Genomic DNA, 22,182 nt, shown 5'->3' with positions numbered 1-22,182 from the left:
GCCTGGGGCTCCACAAACCACAGGGTGCTCCACCCACTGGTTGTAGCAGTTGCTGTGGCTCTGGCACCTCATGTCATCACCACTTGCTGAGGCCTACATGGGCCTGGCAAAATTATAATGATTGGAAGCCTAGTGAGGGCAGTCATGTGACTGTCAGAGCAGCCATCCCATTGGCTGGGGCTGTGTGGGGTGTTTCTAGGTTTGGGGGAGGAGAATTGGGTATGCTAGGTGGAAGCTGGAAAGCAACAGGCATTCTGCTGTGTATTTTCAGCTGATTCCTGGGTGGTGGTATTTTTCAGGTATTATAATTTCCCTTTCCCCATTTTATTTCCTTTCCCTTGATCCTACTGATCCTGTTTGTGTTTTTTTTTTTAGTTCATTCTTGTTAAAATAAATCTTGTTCTCTTTTGAGGGAGGCTGCCGGTTTCTTTCCTTGCCCCAATATTGCAGTGAGCCGCTTAGCTAGTACTTCCCAATTAAAAATTGGTCCCCACAGTTTTTGGCGAGTCAACCAGGAGTTGATTAACCTAGTGAATTTCTTTAACCCACCCCTCCTCCCCCTTATTTGGCCAGGAGCCAACTAACCTGGGGGACCTTCTTGCCCCTCCCCCACTGCCCCCTTAGGCAATCTCCCTTGCTCTTAAAAAAAAAAAAAAAAAAACCCTTAGCGTTTATCTTGCTGGTCAGAGAAAAGCCAGTTCATTTTGAACTGCACCATGATTGAATATTTGGCTCCCCCCTTGTATATTCTAATTGGCCTATTTTGGGACAGCATATTGTCCGGATTTAAACTGTTGGCCTGCTCAATACTTATTCATGGCATTGCTGGTTTCCTCCTTACAAACACAGTAAAAAATCTTTAGAACATTGGTATGGGAGAGTTTATCTTTCCCACTGAGCATATATACAATTTTATAGGAAGCATTACAACTAAATTCAAACTTTATTATACCACTATCATTATAACTCATGGCTATAAATTTTATTCTCGTTATTGTCATTATTGCAATGTGGTATTTTTTCCAAAAAAGCTGTAAAGAGAGGAAGGGATATGACCATAGTAGACCACGTGTTCAGAGGGATACCAGTACAGGTCCCTCTATTGGAGACGGCCTGAGTTCAGAAACAGATTTAGACCAGTCTTTAGTATCAGATCAACAGAAAGTGCTCCTCCTACAGAATGTTACAGCCCACAGAGGAGCACAGCGTAAAATATATAGCCCATTCAGTCCAAACGATCTGTTTGGTTTGATCAGAATCCGAAGTCAGTAATTTCGCATTTAAAGTCTATATTTAATACATATTAACCCACTTGGGCCAATGTCACTTGTCTTATGGAAATTATACTATCCCCAAGTGAAATTGCAGATTTTGTCACAGCAGGAAATTCCTTGGTGGCCTCTGGGGAAGTGTTAACAGAGTGGCCTCTCCAGGAGCCAAACTGGGATTATAATGATCCACAGCAATTCCAAGAATTAAAAAACGCTAGGGAAACGCTACTGAAAGGAATGGAATCCTGTTCTAAGAAATCTGACAACTGGCAAAAGTTTTTAAAACTTGCTCAGGAGCCTAATGAACAACCTAATAGATTTTATGATAAGACTTTGTGAAGCTGCTAGGCAATTTAGAAGACTGGACCCACTAGACTCAAAAGATTCCTATATTGTAAGGAATACATTCGTATATCAATCATTGCCAGAAATACATAAATTTTTTATGACACAGTGTCCAGGCTGGAAAGATATGGCTGTAGAAAGGCTTAAAGAAATTGCCACCTATATCTTTGAGGCAAATGAAGACAATATGGCTAAGCAATGCATTCTGGCACCAGCACTTTAAGGTCAGGCATTTAAAGGTCGGGACAAATCCCCTAAGGTGTGTCAGTACTGTGAAAAACAAGGACACATTGAGAAAATGTAGAATTAGAAAGCAAGAACTCAGGTGGGCAGAATGAATTTATGTGAGTGCTGCTAACCTTTTATTGCTTCTTACAACTCCCTGAGAGGAAAAATCACCATATCTAGCCCTAAGGTGGGCATTAGTGAAACTCTCCATTTGAGGTAAAAGCTCTTGGAACCATCACTGACATTGGTTTCAGTTTTGAATTCAGGGATTGTTGGCTGAAGGATCAACTGTGATTCCTACGTGGAATCAAACAGAGCCTAGGATACTCGGTCCTGGCATGAGTGTATTGTCATTCTGTACCTGAGACCTTGGTCTGATGGATCAATCATGTCCCTGCTTTTCCTTTTTATAGCAAATTTCTAAATGTGTGGTCACTCCATATCCCAAGGAATCAGTTACACCAATACTCGGGCTTGCCGTCTATCTGCTAATACTTACATAGTTATCACGTCATTCTATTTCTTGATTTCTTCGGATACCGTTAAGGACAAAGAAAAGACAACAGGCATTGAGCAAATTTTGAAAAACCTGGTAAAATTTCTTATGCTAAGGCGTAATTAATCGGGTATTTTTCTTTTGGGTTTAAAGAAGGGACTGAAACTCCTCCCTACTGCTAACACTTTTTTGATGGGGGGGGTACTTAGGGATTGATGGTACTTAAGAATTTATTTTGTGATAGCGCTTCTGGACTTTACATAACTTATAGGGATGTTACACCAAATTACTTTGGGGGTGGGGCAAGGGGGGTTAAGTGACTTGCTCAGGGTCACACAGCTAGTAAGTGTCAAGTGTCTGAGGCCAAATTTGAACTCAGGTACTCCTGAATCCAGGGTCAGTGCTTTAACTACTGCGCCACCTAGCTGCCCCTACACCAAATTACTTTTGACAAATTTCAGTTTTAAAGATTTATTTTTGTTGTAAGGATTAAATGAGAAAAAGGTTTTTCTCATTAAAAAAAAGTAGCAGATAGTAGCAGAAGGCATCTTGGTAATGTGAGATGAGGAGGGGGAGAAGGAGATGGAGTTCTTGTCGAATGACCTCAATTTGTCCTCAGCTGAGAGGGTGGCAGGAAGGGAAGCAATGGGAGCCTTGAGGAAGGATAAAAAGATGTTTGGAATCACTGTGCTGAGAGGGAGCATCTATCCATTAGGGAACCATATCAAGACTGCCATGCTGTAGTAAGGACCCAGTCAAAATTACTAACTTAATTTGGTAGTGAACCCAAATGCTCTGGTTTTGTCACATTCTCCAGCTCTATTAAGCAGCCCATGAATAGGGGGGAGGATTGTGGATCGTGGAAGTAATCCTAGGTTAGAGTTTGGCATGATCAGTGACAGAAAGACCTTCAAGGGCAGAGTTGAGCTGATTCACCAGACAATAAAACAAGGAAAGAGAGAGCAGCCAGTGTAGAAATGAGTGACTGGGAAAGAACAGAGGGGTGGAAGGGCTGGAGGTTCCAGAGAAGAGGAAGAATTGGGTTGAGGTTAAAAGACAATAAGGCGGGGCAGCTAGGTGGCTAGGAAGCCCAAGTTACTAAGGGGTACCATCGAGGACAACATTCCTGGGGTGACCCGTCCCACATATCTGGAGGTGGGTGGCCCATTTCATCATTTATCCTCGCGAACCCAGGCAGGGGCCAAGGGTTTTGGGGTGCCGAGGAGGGGTGAGGAGAAAGAGGGGCGTCCCCAGCCCGCTGGAAGCCAGGATCCTGCCTGCCAACCTGCGCCCTCAGCACCTCCCTCCCCAACCTGCATTGGCCCAGGCTGGCCCAGGAACCAGGTCCCCTGGGGAAATCTACAACTGTGACGCCCAGATTCCCAGCATGCCTTGGGCTCTGCAGAGGCCACAGGAAAAGTCCCCCCTCCCAACATGGGTGACGTCATGGTACAGTCATTCTGGGAAATGTAGTCCGCACGTGTGGCGCCGCTGCCTGGACCTGGCCAGAAGGCCCCGGGGGGGCGTGTAGCAGGCGGAGCTGGAAGAAGGCCAAGGGGGTTCTGCTGAGGAGGGAAGGGGATGGAGGGGGACAAGTGCTGGAGGCCTGGGGAAGGAGGAGCTCTCAGAGAGGACCAGGGCCCGGGGGTGGAGTCTGGAGGCCCGGGAGGAGGGAGAGGGGAAGAAAAGGGCCATCCCATTGGCCGAGGCGTTCCACGTGACGGAGGGCAGGGCTTGGGGAGGAGAGGCAGCCCGGGTCCGGAGATCCTGGCCCTGGGTGTGATTGGAGGAAAGGGCCCAGCCGGGGCCTGGGGGGCGGGGCAGGGGGGGGGCTCTGGGGACTAGGAGGAGCCTCCCAGCGTGGGCGGGCAGAAAACCCGGACTGGAGACTGGGATCTCTCCGACTCCTCCCCCCGGGCCGAGATCTCTCTGCCCCCTCCCGCCGGATCTGAGATCTCTCCGCCTCCCCTCCACCCCCAGCTGGGATCTCTCTGCCCCCTCCCGCCGGATCTGGGATCTCTCTGCCTCCTCCCCCCCGGGCCGAGATATCTCCCCCCTCCCCCCCCAGCTGAGATCTCTCCGCCTCCTCCCCCCCCACCCCCCCAGCTGAGATCTCTCTGCCTCCTCCCCTCGGATCTGAGATCTCTCTGCCTCCTCCCCCCGGGCCGATATCTCCGCCCCCCCCCCCCAGATCTCTCTGCCTCCTCCCCCCGGGCTGAGATCTCTGTCTTCTGAAAACCATCTCTGCACATGCTAGCCCCAGGTAGGTCTGAACCCCCAAACCCCACTTCTGCCGGCTGCCAACTCCATCGTGGCTCATCTTCCCCATCTGACCCCTTGGTGAGGGTCAGCCAGGCTGGCCAGGAGCAGGCCTCCTTCTTGGGCCTGGCTCTCTGGTCTGCCCCTTGCCTCTGCTTCATGTTGAGGCTCCCCTCACATCCCCAAGGTCCTGGGGTGCCATTCCCACTGTTACCATGGGGCAGCTGACCCACCTTCCCATGTCACCCATAGTATCAGGTGGAGGGAGAGCTCTGAGTAAGGAGTCATGGATACTCTGCCTGGTCTCCTCCCATTTGGGACCCCAAGCTCTTCCTACTTCTGGGGTCTCAGTGGGAGGATGGGGGAGGGGCATGAGGCCAAAGACAAGGAGTCTCCTCCTGCTCAGACCAAGTTCACTTCCAAGCCGGACCCTCCCTGCTCCCCTCTTTGGAAGTGCTCTGAGGCTCTAAGCTTTAGAATCCTGGGCAGGTCAGCATCCAGCCTAGGAAGAGAAAACAAAGTCAATGTCTCCCCAACACCAAGACCCTTCTCCCTCCCCAGGTCAGGCTGCAGACAACCAAAAGCTATTCCAAGGAGAGAGCCTGGAGCCAGAGAGAATGACCCCGGGGACCCAGAGACCCCCATCCCAGGTGAGTGCAGCCCATCCACAGAGCTGACCAGCATCAGCTAAGGGGGAATCCAGCAGAGCCAAGGAAGCTTTATCCTGTCAGATGGAAGTTGTCCTGTGCCGTGCTGTCAGCAGAGCAGACATGGTCCCCCTGGTTCTGCTCATTTCCTTCTGCCTCAGACCACCCCAGTCTTCCCTGCTCTCTCTGAATCCCTCTCACTTGTCATTCTTAGGTCCAGTCAATGAGCATTTACACAGTGACTCCTCTGTGCCAAGCACTGTGCCAACCTACTGGGGATGCAAAGGGAGGTTCCAACAATAACAGGCCTTGCCCTCAAGGAGCTCACAGTCCAATGGGGGAGACAGTGTCAGCAGCTGGGTCCACAGAAGGTCTCTCCAGTATAGATGGGAGGCAGCCTCAGAGGGAAGGCTCTAGCAGGGTCAGGGACCAGGAAAAGCTTGTGTTCAGAAGGGGAGATGTGAGCTGAGATGGGAAGGAAGCCAGGAGGGGCAGGGGAGGAGGAAGGATACTCCAGGCATGAGAGACAGCCACTGGAAGGGCACAGCATCAGGAATGGAGGGCCTTGGTCAAGGATCAGCCAGGAGGCCAGTGTCCTTGGGCCAGAGAGGAGGTGGAGGGAGGGCAGTGCAAGAAAACTGGAAAGGGGCTTGGGGCTGGTGCTGTGGTGTCTGTTCTGTGCCCAGAGCCTTAGAAATATTAAATCGGGGCAGCTAGGTGGCTCAGTGGATAAGGCACTGGCCTTGGAGTCAGGAGGACCTGAGTTCAAATCCAGCCTCAGACACTTAACAATTACTAGCTGTGTGACCCTGGGCAAATCAATTAACCCCAATTGCCTCACAAAAAAAAAAAAAAAATTTAAATCATTTCATCCTTTGGGGAGAATTGTCAGGGTCCTTGCCAGGGACATGCAAAATAAGGGAGCACAGTTTGATGCCAGACAGGTACATGGCAGGTTGTTAATCCACTCAAGAGTGATGGACACTTGGTTCCTGTGATCTCACAGCTCACATGTTATATGTGTGTGTGTATTTATGTGGACATTTATATGTGTGTATGTGTACATATACATGTTTGTGTATGTATACATATAGATGTATATGGGTGCAAATAGAGCTTTATCCCTGTCTACTTATCTGTCCTCCATCTCTGTTTCTGTCTGTCTTCCTTAGCTCCTTGACCCAGGGTCCTTAAGCAAGGAAAGGAATGGAAAACAGACCAACAAGAAGAAAGAGGATACTTCTACCCTTCAAAGGCCTTTAGCAGCTAGGTGGCACAGCTCATAGCATGCTGGCCCGGAGTCAGGAAGACTGAGTTCAAATCCAGCCTCAAGACACTCACTAACTGTGTGACCCTAGGCTTAACCTACCAACTTAACCCTGTTTGCCTCAGTTTTCTCATCTGTAGAATGGGCTGGAGAAGGAAGTGGCAAACCATTCCAGTATCTTTGCCAAGAAAATCCCAAATGGGGTCAGGAAGATTTGGATAGGACTGAAAAGACATCAACAGCAGGATCTTCTGAGACAATCAGCTGGTGTTAATTAGCCTTTGTTAAGGGCTCTTCTTTGCCCTATTTGCTTGAATTAAAGGAAGGGGGTGAGGTCCTGGAAATCTTCCTAGAATTCTGAATTTTCTTTTTGTAATATGGGGCTGGGGGATGGGGTACTGAAGGAGACATTCAGTGCCTGTCTGTGGGGCATCAGGCTTAAGGCCAAGAATTACAATGAGACCAAATGTAGTCAATTTGGTTTTCCCCAAACTTCACTATGGACAAGCCTCCCTGTGAGGTAGGTGCCCTTACTATCTTATTTCACATTGAAGAAACTGAGGTAAACAGTGCCTAAGGGTCTTGCCCAGAATCACATAGCTAGTAAGTGTTTGAAGTTAGATTTAAACTCAGCTCTTCCTGATTCCAGGCCCAGGATTCTGTCCCCTGAGTTAGCAGATTCCTCTACCTAGACACAGCTTTTGCCCCCTCCTTTGGGGAGTATCTGGTTCCCCTGAAAAAGAAAAAAGAGTGGCTGAAGTGTTTTTCAAAATGCCTAGAAGGGAACAGACTTCCAGAAAGATACACAGAGAGGGGGAACATCTTAGAAAGGAAAAGGTTGAAATTATCATATGTGTTCCATATATCAACTGTTGCCCTTTGCCTCAGGTCCCTTCTCTGTAAGAATGAGGACGATCATAGCACCAGTACTGGTCAAGGGCCTACTATGGTCCCAACATTCTGTTAAGCCCTGGAGATTGGGAGGAACAAAGACAGTCCCTTCCCTCAAGGAGGACACAATCTAATGGGGTTGACAACATGTAAACAAATATATACAAAGTTATGAATATACAGGATAAACAGGAAATAATTAACTGAAGGAAGACAGGAGGATTCAGAGAGGGTGGGGAAGGCTTCCTGTAGAAGATAAGATTTTCACTGCAACTTGGAGGCATCCAGGAGGCAGAAATGAGGAGGCAAAGAATTCCAGCCAAGTTGGGAATCCAGAGAAAATGTCTGGAGCCTGGAGATGGGGAGTCTTTGCTGGCATAACCAGGAGGCCAGAGTCATTGGAGGAAAGACACCCAGTGCTGAGGATAAGGTGTGGGAAGGATGAAAAAGCAGGTGATGTCTATGTCATGATGCATGTTGAAGGCAGGAGAATTTGGTATCTCATTCTGAAGGTGATAGGGAGCCACTGGGGTTTATAGAGTAGGGGAGTAACATGGTAGGCCCAGCAATTGGGCACTTTAGTCTGTTGGCTAATTGGAGGATGCATCGGAATGAGGAGTGTCTTGGAAGCAGACTGACCCACCAGGAGGCTGCTGTAAGAGTCCAAGGGTAAGGTGATGAGGGCCTGCCCCAAGGTGGTTGCAGTATCAGCAGAGGAGGGGGTGGATTGGAGAGATATCGTCCAGGTGGCATCAACAGTATTGGCGACAGGTAGGATAAAGGGGATGAGAGATAGGAGTCAAGGATGGCATCTCAGTTGTGAGTTTGAGGGACTGGGAGCATGGGGTTGCCCTGACAGTGATAAGGAAGGGGGAGGTGGGGGAGACTTTAGGGAGAAAGATAATGAGCTCCATTTTGGCTGTACTGAGTTAAACATGTCTCTGAGACATCTACTGAGGATGTCTGAAAGGAAGTTGGAGAGGCAGCTCAGGGTGAATGGCCTCAATTCTCAAAGCAAAATCAAAGGGTGGGGCTCTTGGAGCCGGGACCCACCCAAAAAGCTAGATCTAAAGCAGAGCCCTTAGACTTGAGCTCCCTCTGCCTTCTTTCCTCAAAGATCAGATTTCTCTGCCCTCTTCCCTTGGGGCTGAGATCTCTCTGCTTAAAGTATTTTATCATTTCCAGTTGCATATAAAGAAATACATATAAGGATAGTTTTCAACAGTTGTTTTCACAGGATTGTTAGTTCCAAATTTTTCTCCTACCCTCCCTTCCCTCCCTCCTCTCCAAAATGGAAAGCAGTCTGATATAGGTTGTATATGTACAATCACATTAAACATACTTCTACATTAGTCATCTTGTGAAAGAAGAATCAGTGTCTTGGGAAATAGGGTAGGGGGTTTGGGAAGGGGATAGGGGTTTGGGTCCTTAGGAATTCTTTAAAGAATTATACCCTCTTGCACACAAAAGCAGTTAGAATAAGATGGTAGTTTATTTAGAGGAAGGTGTTGTGGGCACAAAGTTCCCCAGAAGTTCTCTGGGGCACATTGAGGAATCTTCTCCTTGAGAAACTAAACCAGAGGACAAATATGGGGAACCAAATCTGACTGAGCTAGCTTCCTGACCTCTACCCTTCATTCTGGTCTCCCTTACCCCTGGGGAGATATGTTTGGGTGTGGCTGTGGCCTTTGTGTCCTGAAGAGAGAGATGACTTGAAAGATCCATAGCCACCCCTCACCCAATTCCTCCAGCCACCACCAGGGGGGGGAACTTTCCATAGGCAGATGGTCACCCCCATCAGTCCCCTATAAAAGTACTCACCAGTCTCTTGCTCAAGGAGATGGTGACCATCTCATCGTGGAAAGTTCCTTTAGTGAGGGAGGACCCTCCCCCACTGGTGGTGGCTGGAGGAGTTGGGTGAGGGGTGGCTGCAGATCTCTCAAGCCATCTCCTCAGAACACAAAGGAAGCAGCCACACCTTATCTTATCTCCCCAGGGTTGAGGGAGACTAGAATGAAGGGTGGGGGTCGGGAGCTAGCTCATTCGGATCTGGTTCCACTTATCTCTCAAGGCATGTCTGTCTTCTGGTTTAGTTTCTCAAGGAGAAGGTTCATTGATGTGCCTCAGAGAACTTCTGGGATACTCTGGGCCCATAACAAGAGCACAAGGGAGAAACCTCAAAAAAGAAGGAAAAAACAGTCCAAAAGTAGAAACGGTATGGTTCAATCTGCATTCATAATTCACAATTCTTGTTTCTGGATGTTGAGAACATTTTCTATTATGAGTTCTTTGAAACTGTTTTGGATCATTGCACTGCTGAGAAGAGCCAAATCTATCCCCATTGTTCATCAAACATTGTTGTTGTTTCTGTGTACAATGCTCTGGTTCTGCTCCTCTCAGTCAGCATCACTTCATGTAGGTCCTTTTGGTTTGCAAAGCACCCTAGTACCTTTGCCATGAAAACCGCCAATGGAGTCAGGGAGTGTTGTTCCTGCCTGAAAATGACTGTGCAACAAGTTCCTTTCAGCCCTCAAAACACTCAAGTAACAAAACACGTGCAATGCCCAGAACTTCCTCATCTTAAAAACAAAAACCTTCTCTTAGGCCTATCATCCTTAAATTATCCCCTTTCCTCCTTTACACAGGGATTTCTTAGAAGAGACTCCCCATTTGGGATTGTCCCTTCTTTTTCAACCCCCTGCTCTCTTCTCCACCTCTTGGAAATCAGATCTCCTTGAGTTAGCTAAAAGCAGTGACCTCATTGCCGAAGACTCATCCCCTTTCATTGGCTTTTCCCTGACTTCTCTATAGCTCTGGTTGTTGCCAAGCATCCCCAGCCATTGGATAAACACTTGTTCTGGGAGATTGTCACCTGTCCTGATTCTCCTGCTATTGGACTGATAACTCCTTCCTCTGGTCTGATTTGGTTCCCTTTTCTCCCTGCCCACCTCTCTACCCATGGGGGTAACTCTCAGTCCTGGGCCTGCTTTTCTTTTTTTTTTTTTTTTTTAATTTTTTTTTTTTAAATTTTTTAGTGAGGCAATTGGGGTTAAGTGACTTGCCCAGGGTCACACAGCTAGTAAGTGTCAAGTGTCTGAGGCCGGATTTGAACTCAGGTACTCCTGAATCCAGGACCGGTGCTTTAACCACTGCGCCATCTAGCTGCCCCCGCGCCATCTAGCTGCCCCCGTCCTGGGCCTGCTTTTCTGAAGTGGTTCTCAGGCATCTCTCTGAAGGGAAATAGCTAGGTGGTGCAGTGCAGTGGGTAGTGCTGGACTTCAGTCAGCTAGACCCGAGTCCAAACCTCCTCAGATCCCTCTCAGCTCTGTCAAGTGCCTTGATGTCTTGCCCTCTCAGTTTCCTCATCTGTATGTTCCAGACACTGCACTGGGGTGCAGAGGACAATCAGTGTTGTTCCCTCAGCAAGTTTAGGTCAGTGTTGGGGAATTGCTCAGCCCAGAAGTCCTAATAACAATCCTGGCTCTGGGGGTGTCCCCTGCTACGTATAAAGGCAGCCTGTCCCATCCCAAATGTTCTAGGGTGCCCATCCCAGTTTTACCATGAGGTCAGAGTTGCCCGACCTACATATCTCAGCCTTAGTATCAGATGGAGGTAGAGTTCTGTGTCTGTGGTCATGGAGGCTCTGCATGATCTCCTCCCCTCTGATGTCCCAAGGCCCTTCTGCCTCCTGGGTCTCTGCAGGAAGATGGGTGGGAGGTAGGAGGCCAAAGACTAAGAATTAGAGAGGGTGGCAAGTCCTCTTCCTGTTCAGGGCAAATTCCGTTCCAATCCTTACCCTCTCTGGTGTCCTTCTGTAATGGGGGGGAAATGGGGTACAGTTTGGGGTAGGGGTTGGGGTTCTTAGGAATTCCTCTTTAAAGAATTACACCCTCTTGCACACAAAAGTAGTTAGAATAAGGTGGTAGTTTATTTAGGGGCAAGGGAAGGGAAGGGTGGGGGGAGGGAAACCATGAAAGAAATCCTTGGACTTCTCATGGGGAGATAGACACAAAGCACATGGCTCAGAGGTACCAATCTCCTGGAGCAGGAGACTGGAAGGTACTTTTATAGAGGCCTGATGGGGGTGGACCATCTCCCTGTGGAAAGTTCCTTTAGAGAGGGAGGATCATCCCCCACTGGCAGTGACTGGAGGAATTGGGTGAGGGTTGGCTACGGATCCCTCTTCAGGACACAAAGGCTGCAGCCACACCCAAATTTATCTCCCCAGGGTTAGGGAGACCAGAATGAAGGGTGGAGGTCCAGAAGCTAGCTCAGTCCAATTTGGTTCAGCTTATCTCTCTAGGTGTTATCTGTCCTCCAGTTTAGTTTCTCAAGGAGAAGATTCCTTGATGTGCCTCAGAGAACTTCTGGGGTGCTCTGTACCCCATGACACTTCTGTTCTGGTTAGAGTCTCTCCCCTGAGGGCAGAATTTTTGAAGTGCTCTGAGACTTTGTGAGAATCAGGGTGCCACCCCCTTGAGAAGAAATCATGGAACTAGCATTGGGAAGCTTCCTGGCCTCCGGAAGTTACATCTATTCATAGAACTGCCTGTAAGTCATGTCAATCAATGCTACCAGCCAATTAGCTTGGACCTATGTGTGGGGACCGCCCCCCTTGTGGTCTTGAAGGAAGCTCATGGGAGAGATGGTCCTGCCCCCTCCAGCACCTCTTCCAGGGGTTGGGACACCACTTCCTCCTCTGGGGAGCCCAACTCCTCCTCCTCCCCTGGAGCCGCCTCCTACTCCTCCTATGGCCATGTCCCTTCCTGCTGCCAGGGAGGGCAGTAGATCTAACCCTCCCTTCTCAGGTCCTGAGCTTGTGCATGCCCATGCTCCTCTACCTGCACTTCCAGCTTCTGCTCAGTTACTAGAACAACCGGCCACTGCCCCCACCCAGCCACTCTGTACTTCTAATTCGACCTGATCCCAACCTTAGAAAACCCTTTAAATTCCAGATAATGCTCATTTTGTTCAGAATCATTTTGTTAATCTGCCTTTGTCTTTAATTAGTAACCTTGTAAAGCATTTGTATTATGAAAGGACCAACAGAGAGTATAAAGGGGTTAAAGAAAAACAAGAGAAACTTAAGCTGAATAAAAATGTACAAGGCAATTATCATATATCAAGAACCTGTTTCTATTGCTATAGATGAGGACTTTTTTTTTTTTAGTGAGACAATTGGGGTTAAGTGACTTGTCCAGGGTCACACAACTAGTAAGTGTCAAGTGTCTGAGGCCAGATTTGAACTCAGGTACTCCTGACTCCAGGGCCGGTGCTCTATCCACTGCGCCACCTAGCTGCCCCAATGAGGACATATTTTACAGAAATGTAGAAGTAAACAGCAAGATATTAATTAATATGAGAGTTGGGGGTTTTAGATACTCGAATCAAAAATGTTCTAAATTCACTTAGAAATCATATCAGTTCAAATGTTAATAAGGGTTTCTATGCTATTACATCTACATTTTGAAATTAATAGTATGGGTTTATTTTCATAGAGATATTCATTCTTTTAAGGTTGTGTTTTATACTTAGCTTAAAAAAAAGTGGGGCAGCTAGGTGGCTCAGTGGATATAACACTGGCCCTGGAGGACCTGAGTTTAAATGTGGTCTCAGATACTTGACACTTAGTAGCTGTGTGACCTTGGACAAGACACTTAACCCTTATTGCCATGAAAAAAAAGAGGAACATTTGCAAAAGCTTTTTATATTTATGTAATCAAATTTATATTTTGTAATGCTCTTTTTTTTGTGTGTGCGTGAGGAAATTGGGGTTAAGTGACTTGCCCTGGGTCACACAGCTAGTAAGTGTTAAGTGTCTGAGGCCGCATTTGAACTCAGGTCCTCCTGACTCCAGGACGGGTGCTCTATCCACTGTCACCTAGCTGCCCGCTAATGCTTTTTTAATATTCATATTGTGTAATTTAAGATTCTAAATGTGGATTCTAATCTGTTCCCCCAGTTTTGGGGGAAACTGACTAAAATCACTGATAAAATGAGTTTAGGTTTTTAAGGGTTTATTGGCAAATAGAAAGAAAAAGATTGAGAACAGAATTCCAACAGCCTGGCTTTCCTATCTTTCCTCAAATTTCCTGTGAAGTCCTCTGCCGCCACCACCATCCAGTCAGGAACCCAAAAAAGCCCAAGAGCTCTCCACACAGGCTCCCTCTCCTCCTTCCTGTCTCCTCCCAGAAAATAGGAGGCTCCTCAAGTTGATTGGCTGGTAGCCTTGATAGACAGCACCCATGAGCAAACGTCATTTCCTGATGCCAAGGAAAAGCCACAATGCCTCTGAGGCATTTTCCTCATGGTGGAGCTTTCCCACAGCTAGTCTCCAGTAGGTGGCATCATTCCAATCATTACAATATTCATTTAGGATTCTCCAGTTTGAATTTCATAGTCTTTTTTTCTTCCATGTGTATTTTGTTCTATTCATCTCTCTATTTTTGAACCAATGCAAAATGGTCTTGATATCATAATACAATATTAAGTCTAGAAGTATTATTCTCCCATACTTTTAATTATTTTTCCAACTGATCATTTGATCAAATTCTTTAATATATTTCCTTAGTAAATTGATTACCATGACAACTGTAAATTAATTCTAGAAGTACTATTTTTACTAAATTTTAAAAAAAGTTAGTATTTGGAATGATTGCATATTGTATCTTATATGCTGAGTCAAAGCATATTCACATTTTTTGCAGTCATCATTATCCTCAATTAAATCCATATGAGACTTGGATTATGGGACCTTACCATTTAAGGTATTAAGTGCCTTCATTCTGAGTTACCAGGTGCCAGTTGGCCAAGGTGCCAGCCAATCACAAGAGGAATACATACAAGAGCAGACATTGAGCTGTCCCAAAAGGTAAGACAGGAAGGAGTCCAGGTACTGCACTGCCTTGGGAAAGACCAAGAGAACGACCATTGGCAAGAGTTGAGGTTGGATTCTCTTGGTTTCATTTTCCCCTGCATAGCACTGGATGGCTGGGCTAGGCCATCTGGTTTTATGTCTGAGTTTGATGTTCCCCTCCTATTTACCTGATGCCATGGACATCTCAGTCCCATGGATTTGATTAAGCTTGACTCAGTTTACCCTCAGTGTACTGTATCAACTGTCTGTACAGCCATGAAGTTTGTCAATGCTCATTCTCTTATTTCTCTGTTCTGTTGTAGTAACCCCCATAATTCTCAGGTGTCATGATAAATATAATGTTGGATTGGGCCTTGACATCTGCTACTAATTATATTAGGTCCTTTAATTTCTCATAATGGCATGAGGATAATTAGGCAGATGATGCAAAAAGTGATGAAACAAAGATAAAAAATAGTTTCTAAATTAATATCACAGTTGTCTTCTCAATTTATTCTCCCCAGTGGGGAGTGTAGTAATATAGAGTTTCAGAGAATGCTTCAATTTTTGTTTTTATTATATATTTCATGTGTAACAACTGGACAATAATTATAAAAACCTCTAAAATCTTCTGAATTTCCTTAGACACGTTTTTGAGAAGTCTCATTGTTTGATTTGGTTATTGGCAAAGCTATCTGAAGTTGTGTTAAGATCAATTTTGGAGGAAATTTCCCAGCTGATTACCAGTCCCTGAAACACCTGAGGGACTTTACAAACACACTGGAAACTTCTACAGTTGAGACTTGCTAGCCTTAATCATCAGCATCCACACCTGAAAGACTTTCATTCCACAACTACACCCAGAGGACATCCCAAGAGTCATCTGAGAAAAGACTAACAAAGACTGAAATGGACATTTTCCTGTTTTCCTTTTCCCCATTGTATACACTGTTTATAATGTCCACTTACTAAGGGAGTGCCCCCTTTAGCCTTTCTTAATGTGTTGCTCAATGTTTTTTCTCTCTTCATTCCCTTTACTTTGTTAGTCATAAGTATCTGTAATGTTGTTGCTTCATGGAAGGAAACAATGTTTCTTCATGAAGCACAGGGTGGGAGTGTGAGAATCAGGGTGCCACCCCCTGCTGAGAAAGACATTGTGAGAACCAGGGCAATGCCCTCCTGAGGAGAAAGCATGTAACTAGTGCTGGGAAGCTGCCTGGCCTCTGGAAGTTACATCTATTCACAGAACCACACAGAGGTCATGTCAATCAATGCTGCCAGTCAGTTAGCTTGGAGCTGTGTGTGAGGACCAGCCCTCTTGAGGTCCTGCTCAGAAAGACTGGGAATGGATCCTTTTTTGGTTTCTGGGACAAGCTCCTGGCAACAGGAGGGGCAGGCAGAGTAGACAGATCTCCTAACTTTCTGAACTCCATGTGTTCTTCCTCTCTCTTATACTAACTTTTTTTTTTTAATTTATTTTTTTTTTATTTTTATTTTTGCAGGGCAATGGGGGTTAAGTGACTTGCCCAGGGTCACACAGCTAGTTAAGTGTCAAGTGTCTGAGGCTGGATTTGAACTCAGGTACTCCTGAATCCAAGGCCAGTGCTTTATCCACTGCGCCACCTAGCTGCCCCCTTTATACTAACTTTTAATGTACTTTAATAAATACTTAATGCCCAAAGGCTGGTGCTATAAGCTTCTAATTTAAGATGACCACACATTAGATTTTTAGTCATAACAGTTCAATTTTAAACATAACAACTTCAAGCTCTGTAATTCCAGGTAGGCCAGTGTCCACCCTAGGAAGAAAAGGCAAAGACAATGTCTCTCCCACTCTGAGACCCTTCTCCCTCCCCAGGCCAGTTTGCTGACAATCAAAGCCTATTCCAAGGAGAGAGCCTGGAGCTAGAGAGAATGACCCCAGGGACCCAGAGACCCTCCTCCCAGGTGAGTACAGCCCATCCCCAGACCTGACCAGCATCAGCAAAGGTGGAATCCAGCAGAGCCCAGGAAGCTTTATCCTGTTACCATGTACATTGTCCTGTGCCCTGCTGTCAGCAGAACAGACATGGTCCTCTTGGTTCTGCTCATTTCCTTCTGCCTCAGGCCACCCCAGTCTTCCCTGCTCTCTCTGAATCCCTCTCATTTGACATTTCTTAGGTTGTCAGTGAGCATTTAGACAGTGACTCCTCTGTGCCAAGCACTGTGCCAACCTACTGGGGATACAAAGGAAGGTTCAAACCATAACAGGCCCTGCCCTCAAGGGGCTCAGAGTCTCCTTGGGAGATAACATGGCAGCAGCTGGGTCCACACAAGGTCTCTACAGTATGAATGGGAGGCCCCCTCAAAGGGAAGGCCCAAGCAGTGTCAGGGACCAGGAAAATCTCATTTTCAGAAGGTGAGGATTTTGCTGAGATGTGAAGGAAGCCAGTGTTGGGGGCCTTGTGGCCTGGGTCTAGGGGATCCTTACAGGAGAGAGCAGAGTGTACACCCCCACCTGGGGAATCCAAGAGCCACATGAGCAGCCCACCTTTTTACCTGCCCAATGACTTTTGCTGGGTTTCAGCACCATTAGTGTTGTGAGACTTGTGACCTGGATCAGGAGGCAAGGTCACCCACAAATTGGAGGCTCATCACAAATTTTGTAAAATGAAAAGTGATTTATTAGGAGAGAGGAACATATGAGCAGGAGACAGAATCACTGCTGAAAACCTGTCTCCCTGGGTAAGAGAAGACCTGGTCCTTTCCATGTTTACACACAAAAGCTGTGTGCAGGGGGCAGCTAGGTGGCGCAGTGAATGAAGCACTGGCCCTGGATTCAGGAGGACCTGAGTTCAAATCCGGCCTCAGACACTTAACACTTACTAGCTGTGTGACCCTGGGCAAGTCACTTAACCCCAATTGCCTCACCAAAAAAAAACAAAACAAAAAACAAAAGCTGTGTGCAAAGCAGTTAGGAGGGTGAAGCCCACTGGAAGGGAAACAACTGGAAAGGAGGGCCTGGGTAGTAATAGCACTCATCCTTATCAATATATCATCTTTGTTCCTCCCAGACCAGGGTCGGTTTTTTTGGTGTTTTTTTTGTTTTGTTTTGTTTTGTTTTTGTTTGTTTTTTTGCTGGGCATTGGGGGTGAAGTGACTTGCCCAGGGTCACACAGCTAGGAAGTATCAAGTGTCTGAGCTATACAATATTCTTGAGATTGGAAGTAGGGGGCGGCTAGGTGGCACAGTGGATAAAGCACTGGCCCTGGATTCAGAAGGATCTGAGTTCAAATCCGGCCTCAGACACTTGACACTTATTAGCTATGTGACCCTGGGGCAAGTCATTTAACCCCCATTGCCCCGCAAAAAAAAAAAAAAAAAGAGATTGGAAGTAAAGCTGTTTTTGCCTTGGGAAAGTTTAATGATTCCTTGGGGTTTGGGGTCCCTCCTCCCACAACACCAGGGGGCCCAGGTGAAGAGGGGGTCTGTGCAAGCATTAGAAGCCCTTGGAAAGGCACAGATTAGGCAGTGACGGTTCTTGGTCAAGGATCATCCAGGAGGCCTGTGTCCCCAGGTGAGAGAGAAGAGGACTGAGGTTCAAGAAGACCAGACAGGGTTATCTGGTGTCTGCTGTGTGCTGGGAGCCATATAAACAGGATCTCCCATGATCCTGTTGGGACATTTGTCAGGATCTTTCCTAGGACAGCGAGAACAAGGGAGCACAAGTTACAGCCAGACTATAAACTGTGGTTTAGCTATTCTCTCTAGGGAGAGACGCCCTCCTTGAGTGGGTGACAGACATGTGTGTCTCAGAGTTTCACAGGTGATGCAGAGACAGTCACCCCTCCTGAGTTATATGACCTAACCTTTGGGTAGGATGGGTTAGGTCATGTTATCATAGACAGGCTTACAAAGAGGTTTTGGATAACACTGGGTTGGGGCACAGAGATACTAAAAGGTCCAATTTTTTTTTATCATAAAAGTATTTTATTTTCTAGTTACATGTAGAGAGAGTTTTCAACATGTTTTGGGGGGAGTGGGGCAATGAGGGTTAAATGATTTGCTCAGGGTCACACAGCCAGTAAGTACCAAGTGCGTGAGGCCAAATTTGAACTGGGGTCCTTCCTCCTGAATCCAGGGGCAGTGCTCTATCCACTGGGCCACCCAGCTGTCCCTCAACATTTGTTTTTATAAGATTTCTAATTTTTCTCCCTCCCCAAGACAGCAAGCAGTCTGATATAGGTTATATATGTAAAATCACATTAAAAATACATCTGCATATGTTGTGAAAGAACAATCAGAACAAAGGGGGAAAACCTCAAAAAAGAAAAAAGAAAGATAATATGGTTCCATCTGCATCTAGGTTTCACTGTTCTTTATTCTGGATGTGGAGAGCATTTTCCATCCTGGGACCTTTGGCGTTATCTTGGACCATTGTGTTGCTGAGAAAAATCAAATCTCTCACAGTCGATCATCACACAATGTTGTTGATACTATGTATGCAATGTACTCCTGGTTCTGCTCGTTTCACTCAGAGTCAGTTCCTGTAAGCTTTTCTAGGTTTTCCTGAAATGCATCTGCTCCTTTCTTACAGCACAATATCATTCCATTCCACTGACGTATCACAGCTTATTAACCATTCCCCAATTGATGGGCATCCCGTTTTTTTTTCAGGGGATTGAGGGTTTAGTGACTTGCCCAGGTTCAAACTGCTACTAAGTGTCAAGTATCTGAGGCCAGATTTGAAATCAGGTCTTCCTGTATTCAGGGCAGGTGCTTTATCCACGGCGCCACCTAGCTGCCCTTATGGCTGATCTCTTGTCTGTTCTTCATCATTCTGCTTCTTCCCTGTTTGTCTTGACTCTTGGTGTCAAATGTTCTAACGTTTTAGGGTTCTGTTGTGATCATTTCTTTTTCACAAATAAACTGTCAACATCTTATGAATAAGCTTGATCTCCAACCATAGTCAATAAAAATTCTATGGAAAATGTAATTTTTATTATAAGTGAATGAGTTCTCCTTTCCCCATCATAGTTACTCTTATTTTTATGTAACTAAATATTAAAATCAATGAATATATTCCTTTAACTAGTGAAAGCAATTATAAAGCAAAGACATGAAATTGGTTTTGGCTATGACACATCATACCTGGTGTTACCCCAAGCCCTTACTATTCCAATGCATAACTTTTCCTCACTTTGCTGGAAAGCGATTCTCATAACTCTTACTTCAGGGCAGATTGTAAGCAATATTTCTTTCTTTGTTTTCTCCTTAGTGATGACTAAAAATATTTTTTCTCCCCAGAGTATACAATATTTGCCAACTTCTCATAAATTCTTTATAAAATTTCCTTAGCATATCCCTTATGACATGTAACATATCCCTTGTGTTGAGGAGGAATTTCATATTACCTTGCTTTCTTCTCCCTAGGCTCTGATACTTCACTCCCAGAACCCATAACTTCTCCCTGAGCCTATGGGGAGAAACATTCCATAGTAAGAACTTTATTTAACTTTTATCATTCTAACATGGTTCTCACTTCAATATAAAATGCTTTCCTCAATAGTCCACTGGGCTCTTGTTGCATATGGGTTCAAGTGTTGTTGCTGCCTCTCATAAATATATGAGTTTAGGGCAAATGCCTTCTGTGCTTTTGTTTCTTCCTCTAAGTTGATGAGGGTTGGATTAGGTGAATTCTGAAGTCTTTTTCAGCTCTAAATCATGTGACCTTTGGTGGTTTAGGAGTTGGTGACATTCAAGGATGTGGCTGTGGATTTCACCCAGGAGGAGTGGCGCCTCTTGGACCATCCTCAGAGAGAGCTGTACAAGGAGGTCATGCTGGAGAATGTCCAGAACCTGCTCTCTGTGGGTAAGGACCTTTGCCCCTGGTGACTGTGAGCTGCTGACATGGTAGCTCCCTGCTCCTCATCCTACCAGTCCTAGCAAGTTTATCCTGATTCTTCCTTCTTTGTTCCCACAAATTCCAGTCCAGATGTTGGGAAAGGAAGGGAATGGAATAAGCATTTACATATACCTGCTCTATATCCAGCACTGGGCAAAGTGTATTGTCCTTATTGTCATTTGATCTTTGCAACATCCTTATGAGTTTGGTAGTATTATCATCCCCATTTCATAGGTAACAGGCAAAGAGGTTACAGAACTTGTCCAGGGGGACACAGCTCCCATGTGTCTGACACTGGTTTGAAATGGTCTTAGTGACTCTAGGCCCTGGGCTGTTACCACTGCACTACCACAGCCTCCAATTTCTAGATAATCGAAGCTAGGCAGTGTGCCCATCCTTCTAGGAAAGAGGTGAACAAAGGGGAAGTTTTCTGATGCCAAATGGCCTGTGTGACCTCAGCCTGCCTCCAAAGAGCCCAGCAATCAATACCTTGGGAACTATCCTTGAGGCATCCTGGGAACCATCCTGTCATCTCTGCTTGCATGTCTTCATTCCCTAAGGAGGACTGAAGTGTATATTTCTCCCACTTCTCATCCCTTCCTTATTCTTTATTCCTAGGACTTCCAGTTTCTAGAGAAGATTTGAGCTCTCCTTTCCAGGGAGGGGAATCACCAGGGATGGTAGGGCACAAAGGTCCAAGGATCTCCTGTCTAGGTGAGTGACATAAAAGCAGGTGTATGAGGGCTCTTATCATAAGAGGTCTCCTAAGTGTTGTGGTGAAGGGAGTGCTAGACTTGTGGGCAGGAAGGTCTTAGTTGGAATTGATTTTTAGATATGTTTCAGCTGTGGGATCCTGTGCAAGTAACTGATCTTTGGAGCCCCAATTTCCTCATACAGGGGAGCAAGTCAAACTCCTGGGCCTTTCAGTTTCTTTTGTGGCATTTAAAATGATATGGGAGTGACCTGTTTCTGGCCCAAGTTGTAGGGAAACTTAGCTGGAGTTTCTAATATATTGGTACTTAGAAATTAGAGGCTATACCACCAGTTTGGGGCATTAAGCATTTATTAAAGCATATTAAATATTACCTAAGACCCCCATACTTCATCCTACCTAATGAGATTCTTTTTGTTTTTTGTGGTGCAGGAATTGGGGTTAAATGACTTGCCTAGGGTCACACAGCTATTTAAGTGTCTGAGCCAGGATTTGAACTCAGGTCCTCCTGAATCCAGGGCCAGTGCTCTATCCACTGTGCCACCTAGCTGTGTTTGTCATGCCGGGGTCGGAGTGGGGATAAGCTCCCACTCTCTATAAAATGCTCCAATAGCATGCATCTCAAATAGCCTCTGACAACTGAAGCCCAACTCCTGGCCTTCTCATGGCGGAACTGTTTCCACTAACAGGAGAAGTGGTGAAGGCGAGTCACTGGCACCTTAAAACCATTCGCTTTGGGCCGGTGGAACTCTAGCCTTGGCAGGCAAGCTGCCTAGGGGAAGGAAACCCTGATTGGTAACCTCTGCTGCCTTGCGGTTATACCCATATATGGGAAAGGCTTCGGGAGTTAACCCCGAGGAAAATCAGGAGTCAGAGTCCCTTAGGCAGTTGGATGTTGGACATCACATCCCTCTGGCAACTCCTGCGGCGGCACTGGTGCCAAACTGCACTGGCTCTGCCTCTCCTTTGGATCCACCAATGTCACGGAGAGGGAAAACCTGCTGTATGGGCAACAGCGTATTTTCCATATTGACCTGTCCAGGCCAGCGCCCCGGAGAAGACACTCCAGCTCCTCTTCCTTATGTGGTCGATACAACACGGGAGGTGTCAGTTACCAGTTATAAGTCACTCAGGAGCTGCGGCTCCCACATCGGACAATAATTGTAAAATCAATAAAAGATTCTGAATTTCCTTAAAAAAAAAAAAAAAGGCAAAGGTCACTCACTGCATTTGGGGCCATCTCCAGGTCTCCTGATAAACGTCTAGCCACTGGACCCAGATTGGTTTGGAGGAGAGAGTGAGGTTGGTGACTTTGCCCAGTCTTTC

The 22,182-nt window shown here is 46.2% G+C and overlaps 2 protein-coding genes across 2 annotated transcripts in view; both read left to right on the top strand.

The window, feature by feature from the left end:
* The first annotated feature begins 4,519 nt into the window (after positions 1–4,519).
* LOC122748431 (zinc finger protein 2 homolog) overlaps positions 4,520–22,182 on the top strand; it is a 28,621-nt gene continuing 10,958 nt past the window's right edge. The window contains exons 1-4 of the mRNA XM_043994065.1: positions 4,520–4,603; positions 5,161–5,249; positions 19,985–20,111; positions 20,763–20,858. Coding sequence (XP_043850000.1) covers positions 4,591–4,603; positions 5,161–5,249; positions 19,985–20,111; positions 20,763–20,858 — 325 coding nt within the window. The 5' untranslated portion in view covers positions 4,520–4,590. The remainder of the gene's footprint in view (positions 4,604–5,160; positions 5,250–19,984; positions 20,112–20,762; positions 20,859–22,182) is intronic.
* Positions 16,194–22,182, top strand: part of LOC122751841 (zinc finger protein 345-like) — a 58,576-nt gene continuing 52,587 nt past the window's right edge. Inside the window, exon 1 of the mRNA XM_043999031.1 lies at positions 16,194–16,207. The gene's annotated coding sequence lies outside the window, so the exon portion shown is untranslated. The remainder of the gene's footprint in view (positions 16,208–22,182) is intronic.

This window comes from Dromiciops gliroides, chromosome 3, assembly GCF_019393635.1.
Source record: "Dromiciops gliroides isolate mDroGli1 chromosome 3, mDroGli1.pri, whole genome shotgun sequence".
NCBI lineage: Eukaryota > Metazoa > Chordata > Mammalia > Microbiotheria > Microbiotheriidae > Dromiciops > Dromiciops gliroides.
This window is presented reverse-complemented; position numbering and strand designations above follow the sequence as displayed.